The 12,183-nt window shown below is 43.0% G+C and overlaps 1 protein-coding gene across 4 annotated transcripts in view; it reads left to right on the top strand.

Moving 5' to 3' along the window:
- Window positions 1–12,183, top strand: part of Spire1 (spire type actin nucleation factor 1) — a 116,726-nt gene that overhangs the window by 14,710 nt on the left and 89,833 nt on the right. For all 4 annotated transcript variants that reach the window (XM_051163495.1, XM_051163492.1, XM_051163493.1 and 1 more), the window contains exon 2: window positions 9,189–9,223. In XM_051163495.1, the coding sequence (XP_051019452.1) occupies window positions 9,189–9,223 (35 nt within the window). The remainder of the gene's footprint in view (window positions 1–9,188; window positions 9,224–12,183) is intronic.

Here is a 12,183-nt window from a genome sequence, read left to right as displayed (position 1 = left end):
CCATTAGCTGGCCCTGGCAGAGACACAGGTAACGTTCTGTGCCTATATTCTTGAATTTAGTTTCTTCTCCTTCCAACTGATTGTTAGTCATTTGTTGACAATTTAGTCTAGCTTCCTTATGTCCTCTAGGAAGCGAACGAGGGCTTCTTTACATCAATAATAAAACTGTGCAAGAGTATTTCTAAATTTCTGTAACATTTTATTTGAGATGTAGTTGGGATGAGACATTTGGACTATTGCCTCACGTATATTGAATTAAAGCTTCGTAAAAATTTGACCGTTGATTAGCTTCATGGTTGCTCTGATGGTCTAATTTAGTTTGTGCTTATTTCATTCTGTTTATCCCTAGAGAACTTAGGCATGCAGGCTGAGTACCAGTGACTTCCAGGCTAGTCTGGGTAACATAGCGACACCCCTTACTCAAGAGCAGAACAAAAACTTAGTGTTTTACTCGTAAATGTGATAAAATGTATAACTAGAAAGTTACAAAAGGATTATTTTTTGGTAATATGCATAGTGGAAGTAAAAAATGTGTGTGTGTTTATTGAGTTTTCCTTTTCCCCCTTTCACTACGGGGTATTAAACCCAGAGGCCTGCATGTACTAGGCAAGTGTTGTCCCAAGCCAACCTAGATAGTTTTGATAGTTTAAATAAACTCTATTCTCTTTCTTCTCTCCGCTCTCCTTTCTTCTGCTTCCTTCCTCCCCTCCATTTTCCTCGTTCTTCTGAGGTTTTCTTCCTATTTCATTCTTCTTCTGAGTCAGTGTGTCACTTTGTAGTCCCCGCTGGCCTCACACTAGAAAGCCTCTGGCCTCTTTCTGGAGCCGGGATTAGAGACGTGCACTGTTACTCAGCCTTCTGTTCCTCATAGAGACTTAAACAGTTAAGCGGAGCCAGGCCTGTGGGGCACAGCTTTGGCCCAGATCCCAGCAGCCTAGTCTACACAGTGAGAAAGACCCTGTCTCTGAGAGGGGAGGTGGGGGGAGGGGAGTGGAGGAGAGAGGAAAGAGAAGAGAGGAAGAATGGGGAGGGGATGGGAGGGAGAGGGGAGGGAAATGGGGTGGCCAAGTTCTGCTGTGTCTGAAGGGAGATAGAAAGTACCAGAGATAGGTTAGCAAGATGGCTCCATGGGAGAACAGGTAGTCTGCTGCTCTGAGTTAGATTCTCACAGCCTACGTTGTAGAGGAAGAGAACAGACTCCCCAAGGTTGTCCTCAGACCACCACACATGGCTCTGTGCCATGAGTGCACATACACACGCATGCACGCATGCACACACACACACACAGAATAAATAATGTTTTTGTTATTGTTTGTTTCCCTGTGTAGGTCTGGCTGTCCTGCAACTCACTCTGTAGGCTGGCCTCCAAGCTAAAGTCCACTGCCCTCTGCCTCCTGAGTGCTGGGGTTATAGGACTGAACCACACTGCACCCAGCTAACTTTTGATATATTAATAGAGAACTAAAATATGATGAGGTTCATGGATAAATTCGTGGTCCTCAGTGGCCATGATCTTTTACCAATTCAAGTATGAATAGGTTGCAGAAAGTTTTTAAATTGCTAAATTCCAACCTGTTCATTATTCAAAATTATGCCATTTTTGTTTTGTTTTGTTTTGTTTTGTTTGAGACAAGGTTTCTCTGTAGCCTTGGCTGTCCTGGAACTTGATTCGTAGACCAGGCTAGCCTTGAACTCACAGAGATTCACCTGCCTCTGCTTTCCAGAGTGCTGGGATTACAGGTGTGCGCCACTGCGCCCAGCATGCTTTTTAAAAAAATTAATGTGACAGCTATCTTAAGTCTCAGCCCCACCTCACTCTACCCTTTTGGAGGCAGAGCCTGGAATTTATAACTATGTAGTCCAGGTTGGCCAAGAATTCAGGACGGTCCTGTTGCCTCAGCCTTGTACTTACCATTAGCTGCTATGCTTGCTTGTACTGGGAAATTGTACCTAGTGCCTCACACTTGACAAGCACACATTCTGTCGCTGAACTATAGCCCCAACCTCTTCAAAATTATGTTTGATTCCTCTTACCTTTCACAACCCTGTCTCTAACTTGGGCTGCCCATCCCCCTTGCTCTCTAGATGACAGCAGCCTCCTGGCTGGCCTATACTTGCACTGTGTCCCTCTGGACAAGGCTGACCTGGAAACACAGTCAGCTTACTCTTTCATTTTTGAGACAGGATCTCATTGTAAAGCTATGTATCCTTGGATGAGCCTGGAACTTGCTGTGTAGACCAGGCTAGCCTCACTTAAAGACTCTCCCTACTTCTTCATCCAGTGCTGGGATTAAAGGCGAGCACCGTTGTCTCTTGTCTAGTATCCCTGTGTGTTTAAAAGCACACCCGAAGGCCTGGGGCTCTGTGATTTGCCTGCCTTGCCTGCCTTTCCCAACACACTCTGAGCTAACTGCCCACCAGATGTCTCCAGGACTCAGGCTCCCTGCTGGCTCTCCAACAGGCTTTACCTCCAGCCCTAGGTCAGCCCTACACAAATTCAAGGTCTTTAAATATTCTCAAAAGGGCTTGCCTGGCTAACCTAAATTGGGTCATTTTGTTACTTTCTTTCCCTTCCTTTTGTGTCCCTAATAGCATATTACCAGCTGTCCTCGTTGTTAGTTTATGTCTACATTTACTAAATGCAAGTACTGTAGGGCAAAGACTGAGGCTGAGCTCTCTGTGTATTGATGCTTATCTCCGGTGTATTGTAGGTGTGCAGGCATTTGTGGAGCAAGTGAGGAGGATAGATAGATTGTTAGCATGCATACTGTGGTGGTATCTTTCAGTGTTAGCATGAAGAAGGACATGTTTACACATGATTAGATGTGTCTAATAGTTTCAGTTGACTCACATAGAAAAAAAAATTAGAGAGTGATTCTGAGACATTTAGCCTTAAAATTTTGGAAACGGTGTCTTTGGTGGGTATACCTTGCTTCTTTTTAGTCAGCTAATTTGCTAACTGAATGATGATTCAGAAAGTATGGTGAGATTTTTTTTACTCCAGAGAAAGCTGTCCACCTTGATTTAAAAATAATATTGATCTATATGAAAATCTGTCAGGGAGGAAGAGGCAGGTGGATCTCTGTGAATTTGAGGTCAACATGGTCTACAATGTGAGTCCAGTACCGCAAGGCTACACAGAGAAACCCTGTCTTGAAAAAAAGAAAATCTTTTCTGTAACTACCTTAAATTCTACTTACAGTTTGTGTACTTCATCAACATTTATAGTGGTACTGAGTGTGTGTGTGTGTGTGTGTGTGTGTGTGTGTGTGTGTGTGTGTGTGTGTGTCTGAGTCTGATATCTAATCCTGACCAGCCAAAGTTGAGGGGACCAATTAGGGACATTCACAGAAATGTTCTTCTGGGACTTTTGGAGCATATTGGATAACTGGAGTTTTTCTGATCATTAACATTTAAGGCTTAAAGTATCTAAAAGGGCTAGTGAGATGGCTCAGCTGCTACAGATGCCTGCTAACCTGAGTTCTAGCCTGGGAGTCACATGGTGGAGGGTGAGAAGCAACTCTGATCTCTACACATGGCCTGTGGTATGTGTGCACACACACAAATAAATGAATTGAAATTGAAAAATGGTAAATGTCTCTAAAAGATAAGTAGTATTTTGTTTATTTGTTAGTATTGGCTTTAATAACAGGCATTGTCTACCAGGTTACTTCGATACTTAAGACCATTTGTATCACTTTATTGGAAGATACATTTTTATAATTGCTAGGCTTGAGGGAGAGCAGATTTTTTTTTTTTTTTGAGAGAGAGAGTTTCTCATGTATCCTTGGCTGTCCTGGAATTCTCTTAGTAGGACCAGGCTGACCTTGAACTCACAAAGATCTGCCTGCCTCTGCTTCCCAAGTGCTGGGATTAAAGGCCCATGCACCACCATGCCCGGCTTGAGCAGATCTTTTTACATCAGTTAAAATATGGGTTTGAAACACAGCCATGCTTTTTTTTGAGACAGGGTTTCTTTGTGTATCCTTGGTGTCCTGGACTTACTTTGTAGACCAGGCTGGCCTCGAACTCACAGAGATCTGCTTGCCTCTGCCTCCCGAGTGCTGGGATTACAGGTGTACACCACTGGGCTGGCCTGCCATGACTTTTAAAGCTGCTTTTGGCTTTCTGAGCAAATCAACCCTCCTGCCTTTTTGAGAATTTTGAAATATTAAAAACGTAATGATTAAACACCATTTCAGATTTTATCTAACAGCTGTTCTAAATGTAACCCAAAGAAATTATTACTTGACTAAAAAGAAAAAGAGCTAATTCACTGTGATTATAATCTGAAGACTTGCTAAGGCCTACCATATTTTAAGTTATTGAAAATGTAGAAAGTGAAATCATGGATTTTGGGCTTTGAGAGGGATTCCTTGAGTATGGTTTCTTTGAGGCAGAAGCAGCTAGCCCTTGACGACTGAAAAATGATGAAACAAAAATCCCTTCAATTATACTGGCAGGCTCCAGCTTAAAGTGCTGGAGTAAAGCAGTTTAAGTGCTGTGATAGCATGCTTGCAACCCATCCCTCCCCTCCCTACCTGTGCCAGTAGAGAGTGTGTATGACAAAGTTGGGGGAGCCCGGATATCCCTGCAGCCCGCCAGCAGGCGTGCAAATGCGTGCCACTCACTTCATTCCCCCCATCGCTCATGTGCACAGCGAGTGGACTGTGCAGGCTTATCCAAGGCCATCTTAGCTCTGCTGACGTGGTTGGGATTTCCCATCCCTAGGTCAGCACCTGGGTGTGGAGCTGGATGACAGAGTTTTGTAGGTGGTTGGGAGTGTTCTGGTCTCAGCCTGCATGTTTTCTCGAGGTGCTCAGCAGTTTGGGAAAACCAAGTGCAGTTGCACAGTTGCGTACACAGCTTTGGTATTCGTAGAGAGAAGTATTTTAGTTCTGCATCAGAGGTGATTAGGAGGAATCTAATTTCAGTAGCCTATGCTTTTAAACATCAGAATTGCAGTTTGTTGGTTTTAGGTGCAGAGTTCACAGATGCTTACAGTTGTCCTAGCCAGGGTCCAGTCTCCTGAGGGCTCCTGAGTCCTCTGCATCAAGTGGGATAGGCTCAGGTGCACCTTTCTAGGTGAAGTTCTCTTAGTTTTGCTAGGTAAAGCTAGGTTTTCTTTCTTTTTTGGTTTTTCGAGTCAAGGTTTCTCTGTGTAGCCTTGATTGTTCTGGACTCACTTTGTAGGCTAGGCTGGCCATGAGCTCACAGAGATCCTCCTGCCTCTGCCTCCTGAGTACTGGGATTACATGTGTGCACCACCACCGCCCAGCCAGAGCTAGTTTTTCAAGCTGGGTAATACCTCTAGTTCCAGATCAGCACCAAGAGCCTCCTCTCCTTCCATAGGTTGGGTTTGCATGTTGTCACACGGCACAAGTCACGACTTCCCAGCATTGCTCTGTTTTCACCTTTGCTTTTGCTGTAATGTGTGGAAACGAATTTCAGAATTTTCACCAATAAAAAGCAAGTTTGTCGGGTATGGTGGCACATGCCATTAATTACAGCACTGGAGAGGCAGGCAGATTTCTATGAGTTTGAGGCCAGTCTGATCCATGCAATAAGTTCCGGGCTAATCAGGGCTGCCTAGCCAGACCTTGTCTCAAAAATCAAAGAAGAAAACCCACATTAATATCGGTTTTAATACTTGTTTGTTTGCTCGCCTTTTCAGGGTGTGGGGTAGAGGGCAGGATCTTACGCAGCTCAGGCTGGCCTCAAACTCTGTGTAGCCAAGGATGGCCTTGACCTTTTGATTGGTTGATCTTCATCTCCTAAATGCTGGAACTGCAGGCATGAACCCCCACATCTGGCTTACACAGTGCTGGGAATTGAACCAGTGCTGTGTGTAAGCACTCACTGTAGCATCTCAGCTACTTATGTTCCTGCCCTTAATTCTTGAGTTCCTGTGATTCTTTCTTCCTTAAGAACATTGCCTATGATAGTGTGATGTATTCTTTAAAAAAATTTTTTTTACTAATTCATTCATTTTACATCTCAATCGTTATCTCATCCCGTGTATCCTCCCATTCCTTCCTCCCTCCCTCCCATTTTCCCCCTACTCCCCTCCCCTATGACTGTGACTGAGGGGGACCTCCTCCCCTGTATATGCTCATAGGGTACCAAGTCTCTTCTTGGTAGCCTGCTATCCTTCCTCTGAGTGCCACGGGGCCTCCCCATCCAGGGGACGTGGTCAAATATGGGGCACCAGGGTTTGTGTGGAAGTCAGATAGTGTGATGTATTCTTACACATGTTGCTTTCTTCTGTGCCACCATTTGGTGTCCTGACCTCCGCTGCAGAGTAAAGCCCTCAGTAAATGTGCTCTGCTCTGAGCTGTTTGTAACAGAATGTTTTTGTTTTAAGATTTATTTATTTATTACTTGTACAGTATTCTGCCTGTATGTATGCCTACATGCCAGAAGAGGGCATCAGATCACATTACAGATGGTTGTGAGCCACCATGTGGTTGCTGGGAATTGAACCCAGGACCTTTGGAAGAACAGCCAGTGCTCTTAACCTCTGAGCCATATCTTCAGCCCTGTAACAGAATGTTTTTAGGTAAATTAATTACCAATTACAGAGTCCTAATTCCTGTACATAATCTAAGTATTGTGATTTCAGTAGTCTCCATATCTATATATATCCATATATGACTATAAGTTTATGTTAGCAACAAATTTATGTCATATATTTAGCAAGTCCCACTTGCTGTATAAAAACGTCTTATAAGTTAAGGTAATTTTGTATGTATGTTCACACAGTTTTTATTGCTTATATACTTTATATTTTACAAGCTCCAAGGTCCCCATTTTCTAGTCTTTGTTTCAGCTACTGTTTTATATTACTTAGGACCATTAGGATCCTTAGATGTTAAGGACGGGCTGCAACTTTATTATTCATTTTAAGGATTAGGTGGCGTACAGTAAGATTGTTTATGTTTTTCTTTGATGATGTTACCATGAACAGTAAGGTGAGTAGATTCTATTTAAGTCTTAAAACGTTTCAGGCTGGGAATGTAGCTGAAGGCGGTAGGAGATAATTCAGAGAAGTACTAGGAGGGAAGGCAGTGCAGACGGGGTGTGTGTGTGTGTGTGTGTGTGTGTGTGTGTGCATGCATCTGTGTGTGTGTCTGTGTGTCTGTGTGTGTGTGTGTCTGTGTGTCTATGTGTGTGCCTGTGTGTCTGTGTGCATGCGTGTGCGCATGTGTGCATGTGTGTCTGTGTGTGCATGTTTGTCTGTGTGCATGTGTGTGTCTGTATCTTTGTGCGTGTGTGTGTGCGTGTGTGCATCTGTGTGTGTGTCTGTGTGCATGCGCATGCTTGTGTGTGCACGCGCGCGCGTGTGTGCATGTGTGTGTCTGTGTCTTTGTGTGTGTGTGTGTGCATGTGTGTGTCTGTGTCTTTGTGTGCGTGTGTGTGTGTGTGTCAACCTAAGGGCAGTTGGGGCCCATGAGGTGGCTCCAGTGAGTACAGGTGCTTGTTGCCACTGCACGTGATGATCTGAGTTCAACTGTCGGGATCCACATGGTAGAAGTATGGATCATACATGTGCTGTGGCACCTGTTTGTGTGCACACATACACAAATAGATATATGTGGGAAAAGCATAGATAAAAAAAATTAGTTTCTACTACCCAATGTAAAGTTGCTTTCTGTTCTTTTATTTAAATAAATAAATGATTCCCTTAAAGTAGTTGCTTTTATTTCCAAAATATGGTTGTATCCCAACTTGACAAAATACATGGTTGTACAAGTTCTCGGGTGTCGTTTCATCGATGAGAGAAGATCCTGCTGTGCGTATAGTCCGCTGATGCTCAGTTCTAGGGTTTCTTTCTTCGCTGTTGTTTCGACCCAAGGCCTCACTCTAGTTCATGCTATAGATAGTCCTGCCTCCCAAGGGTCAGTCAGCCGGTGTCTGTCTTACATAGTCCTGCCTCCCAAGGGTCAGTCAGCCGGTGTCTGTCTTACATAGTCCTGCCTCCCAAGGGTCAGTCAGCCGGTGTCTGTCTTACATAGTCCTGCCTCCCAAGGGTCAGTCAGCCGGTGTCTGTCTTTCTGTCTCTTTCTCTGTTGGCTGTTTGTGCTTTTGAGACATTGTCTCACTGTGTAGCCCTGACTGGCCCAGAGTTCACTATGTAGACCAGCCTGGCCTTGAACTCACAGAGATCCACCTGCCTCTGCCTCTAGAATCATGGTCTATACCACCGTGCCAGGCTTTGCTTCTCCCTCCCTCCCTCCCTCCTTCCCTTCCTCCTTTCTCTCTTTCATCTTTGGGTTTTTTTTTGTTTTGTTTTTTTGTTTGTTTGTTTGTTTTTTGAGACAAGGTTTCTCTGTAGCCTTGGCTGTCCTGGATTCCCTTTGTAGACCAGACTGGCCTCCATCTGCCTTCCTTTGCCTCCCAAGTGCTGAGATTAAAGGCGTGCATCATCACTGCCCAGGTCACTCACTCTTTCTTTCTTTCTTTCTGTCTGTCTTTTTCTTCCTTTTGATTATGAGTGCAGTTTTCTTTTCTCTTCCTTTAAAAAAATTATTTCTTTTCTTTTTTTTTCAGACAGGGTTTCTCTGTGTGTATCCCTGGCTGTCTGGGATGCGCTTTGTAGACCTGGTTGGCCTCAAACTCAGAGATCTGCCTACCTCTGCCTTTCGAGTGTTGGGATTACAGATGTGCGCTACCATGCCTGGTTCTTCCTTTTCTTTTTTCTTTTTTAAAAATATTTATTTATTTCTTACTATGTATACACTGCTCTGCCAGCATGTACACCTACACCCCAGAAGAGGGCATCAGATCACATTATAGATGGTTGTGAGGCACAATGTGGTTGCTGGGAATTGAACTCATGACCTCTGGAAGAGCAGCCAGTGTTCTTAACCACTGAGCCACCTCTCCAGCCCTCTTCCTTTTCTTTTCGGGGGCAGTTGGGCAGTTTCATTAGTCTTGGTTGTCCTGGGCCTTGCCGTGTAGATCACGCTAGCCCAGAACTTCCTTTTCCAGCCTCTTGACCTCTGGGATTTTGAGTATCCAGTCAGCCTGGTAACTGAATAAACCAACAACTTTGTACATGGAAAAAAAAATCACTCCAGCATTTATTATTTTCATGTTTGATAAAGCCTTGATTGTAGTTGCTTGAATATATTATCAATGATTTAGAAATCTTACAATGAAAGTAACTTTTTGTATTTTTATTACAGGTAAATTGGGATATTCACATTGTACAGAAACAGAGGTAAGAGAAATATGCGGATATTTCTGTAAAGCAGCCTTATACTTTTCAGCATGATGAGAGTAGTGAACTTCTGCTGTGGGCGTCTCAGTTTTCAGATGAGGTTACACTGAGAACAGGTACAATCTCCTCTACTCAGGAAGAACAAATGTGAAAGAAATCTGTTACTTGTCTGCTTGTCTATAACATCAGAAGAAACAGCGTAAGCATAGCTTATTTCCGGTATTTGTAAAACTACTTAACATCCAGGGCCCTGAATAAGAAGTATTTTAAGTTTAGCTTATTTTTTCATAACACAATCTGGTATATCATAATAATAACATGCTTGAATGTGAAAACCTCCATCGTGTGTCTTTAGTAGAACAAAAATTAGGACATGGACATTGTTTCAGTGACATTAATAATGAAATGCTTGGTGTTCTCTCTCTCTCTCTCTCTCTCTCTCTCTCTCTCTCTCTCTCTCTCAGGGGAGGTTTTGAGACAAGGTTTCTCTGTCCTGGACTATCTTAGTAGACCAGGCTGGCCCTGAACTCACAGCTAAACGCCTATCTCTGCCTCTCCGAGTGTACAATTAAAGGCATGAACAATCAGGCCCAGCCCTTTCGTTTTTTTCAAGGCAGGGTTTCTCTATGCAGCCCTGGCTGGCTGCCCTTGAGCTCTCAGAGATCTGCCTGTCTCTGCCTCCCAAGTGCTGGGATTACAGACCAGCACCACCACTGCCTGGCTTGCTTACTTATTTTTAAAAGTAGATTCATGATTTTAAAATAATTTTGATAATTTTGTTCTGGATTTTCCTGTGAAATTTGAGGAGTTTCTGTGTGGTTGCTTGTGTCCCTTGCAGAGATTTCAAGGCTAATATTAGATGTCAGGCTGCCCACACATGTACCATCCTGTCCAGTGGCAGAGTGCCATGCTTAGACTAGAGTGTTAGCAACCTCATTAATGCCTAAATACTTAAGAAATTGTGTGTCTACTTTTATAATTCAATGAATATTGATAATAGATTTCAATACATTTAAATACATTTTATGTAAAATACAAGATTCCTAAAAGATGTTACATAATTAAAAACCAAAAATAATAGTCTTTTTAAAATTCAATTTATTTTTGTACTTTTTACTCAACTTTAAAAGTATAAATAGGCTGGGCGTGGTGGCGCACGCCTTTAATCCCAGCACTCGGGAGGCAGAGGCAGGCGGATCGCTGTGAGTTCGAGGCCAGCCTGGTCTACAAAGTGAGTCCAGGATGGCCAAGGCTACACAGAGAAACCCTGTCTTGAAAAAACAAAAAAAAAAAAAAAAAAAAAAAAAAAAAAAAGTATAAATAAATTCCTAAATTGGTTCTTAATGGGTTAAGATATAGTTAGGCTTTTTGATGTATTTTCCACAGGAAATAAAGGAGTGAGTTCAGTCTGAGTCAGAAGAGAGAAGTGTTGCCATAGTTTCAGTGTCTGTATACTTAGAGCTATGAAATCTTTAGTGATGAGTTTTCTCATTCCAGACCTTTGTCTATCAAGTATTTAGGATAATTTCTGTTAAACGCATAGGGTGTGGAACATAAAGAGAATATATGTGGGCTATGTCGTTAGCTCCCAAGGTTTTATTGTAAATTAGGGTATACAGACGCAGTCTGCATGCTCCTGCGTTTGATCCTGAACTGTGATCCTAAAGCAAGGCTTGTCATAAGGTGCTTCATTCCGTCTGTGTGGCACTGCAGTGAGATCAGCATGGTTTTAACACTGCTTACTCTCTGAGAGGATGGCGGTCAGGCTAACTGCAGTAGCAAACACGAGATCTGGCTGTTCATTCCCAAGTCCTTTAGAGTTTAAAAAGTTATTAAAAAGAAAAAGTACCATTAATAGTTTTGTTAGACAATAATTTTTTTCCTTAAAAGTGTTATTTATACTAATATGTTGCATGCCTAAGTGGTTAAATTGTAATTGTCTTTAAATTTTATTTTGATTTCCAGCATTGTGAACATCAGTAATTTACAAGCTGTATCAATAAAAGCTCTTTTGTTGCTGTTATTATTATTATTAGTAGTAGTAGTAGTTTTTTTTTTTTTTTTTAAGGTTGGAAAACCATGCGCTGTTGGGCTAGAGAGCACCTGCAAGTGCTACTTGACCCTGAGCTGTGGAGCTGTGGGAAGAGAGGAAGCTAGAGGCCTCTGAGGCAGCAGTGTGGAGTCCCTGCCGGGCGATATAAAAGCCAGGCCTGAAAGGGGGGTTGCCCTGGCCTAGAAAAGGTGCTTTGAGAGCCTGTCTTGCTTACTGAGTTGACTTTCTCTTGAGGAAGGAGGCACCCATGTCCTAGTGTGAGGCAGACCTTTGTGCTCTCGCTGGCAGAAAGTCCAGACTAAGAATGTATGGAGCTAGCTGTGTCAGGCGTGTGTACATGTGCCAGGTGTGTACTATGTCTGAGCTAGTGACTGGGTGTGGGTGATAGTGGAAGGGTGGCCCGTGCACTCTCCTTCCGCTTTCTAGAGGCCACGGTGGGCTGCTGTGAGGGAGGGCTGCGTGAAGATGAGCTTGCCTTGATGTAGCATGTTGTAGTTCTTCCTTGGAAGCGAGCAGGAAGGTCCTGATTCCTAAGTAAGGCTCGGAGGCTAATGGAGGAAAATAAAGTAACCTTTTCTGAGCCTGGAGGAGCCTGACCAGAGCAATGTAGTCAATACAGAGTTTTTATAGCACATGAGAACCATGCTATAAGTTGCCTTTTAGTTTTTAAATAAGAATTGTAGTTTATTCTTTGAGATTTTGTAAATGTATACAATGTATTTTGATCATAGTCATTCTTATTTTCACTCTCAGACTTCTCTGGATCCCCTTCCTCCCCACGTCTCCAAGTTTCACATCCTCTTTATTTTCCTTAAAAACAAACCAACTAACTAACTAAGAAAAAACTACTGAGACAGTTTGTGCTGCCTCTATGTGCATGGGGCCACACCCTTTTAAAAAAGCTGTT

The sequence above is a fragment of the Acomys russatus genome, chromosome 20, assembly GCF_903995435.1.
Source record: "Acomys russatus chromosome 20, mAcoRus1.1, whole genome shotgun sequence".
NCBI classification, from domain to species: Eukaryota; Metazoa; Chordata; class Mammalia; order Rodentia; family Muridae; genus Acomys; species Acomys russatus.
This window is presented reverse-complemented; position numbering and strand designations above follow the sequence as displayed.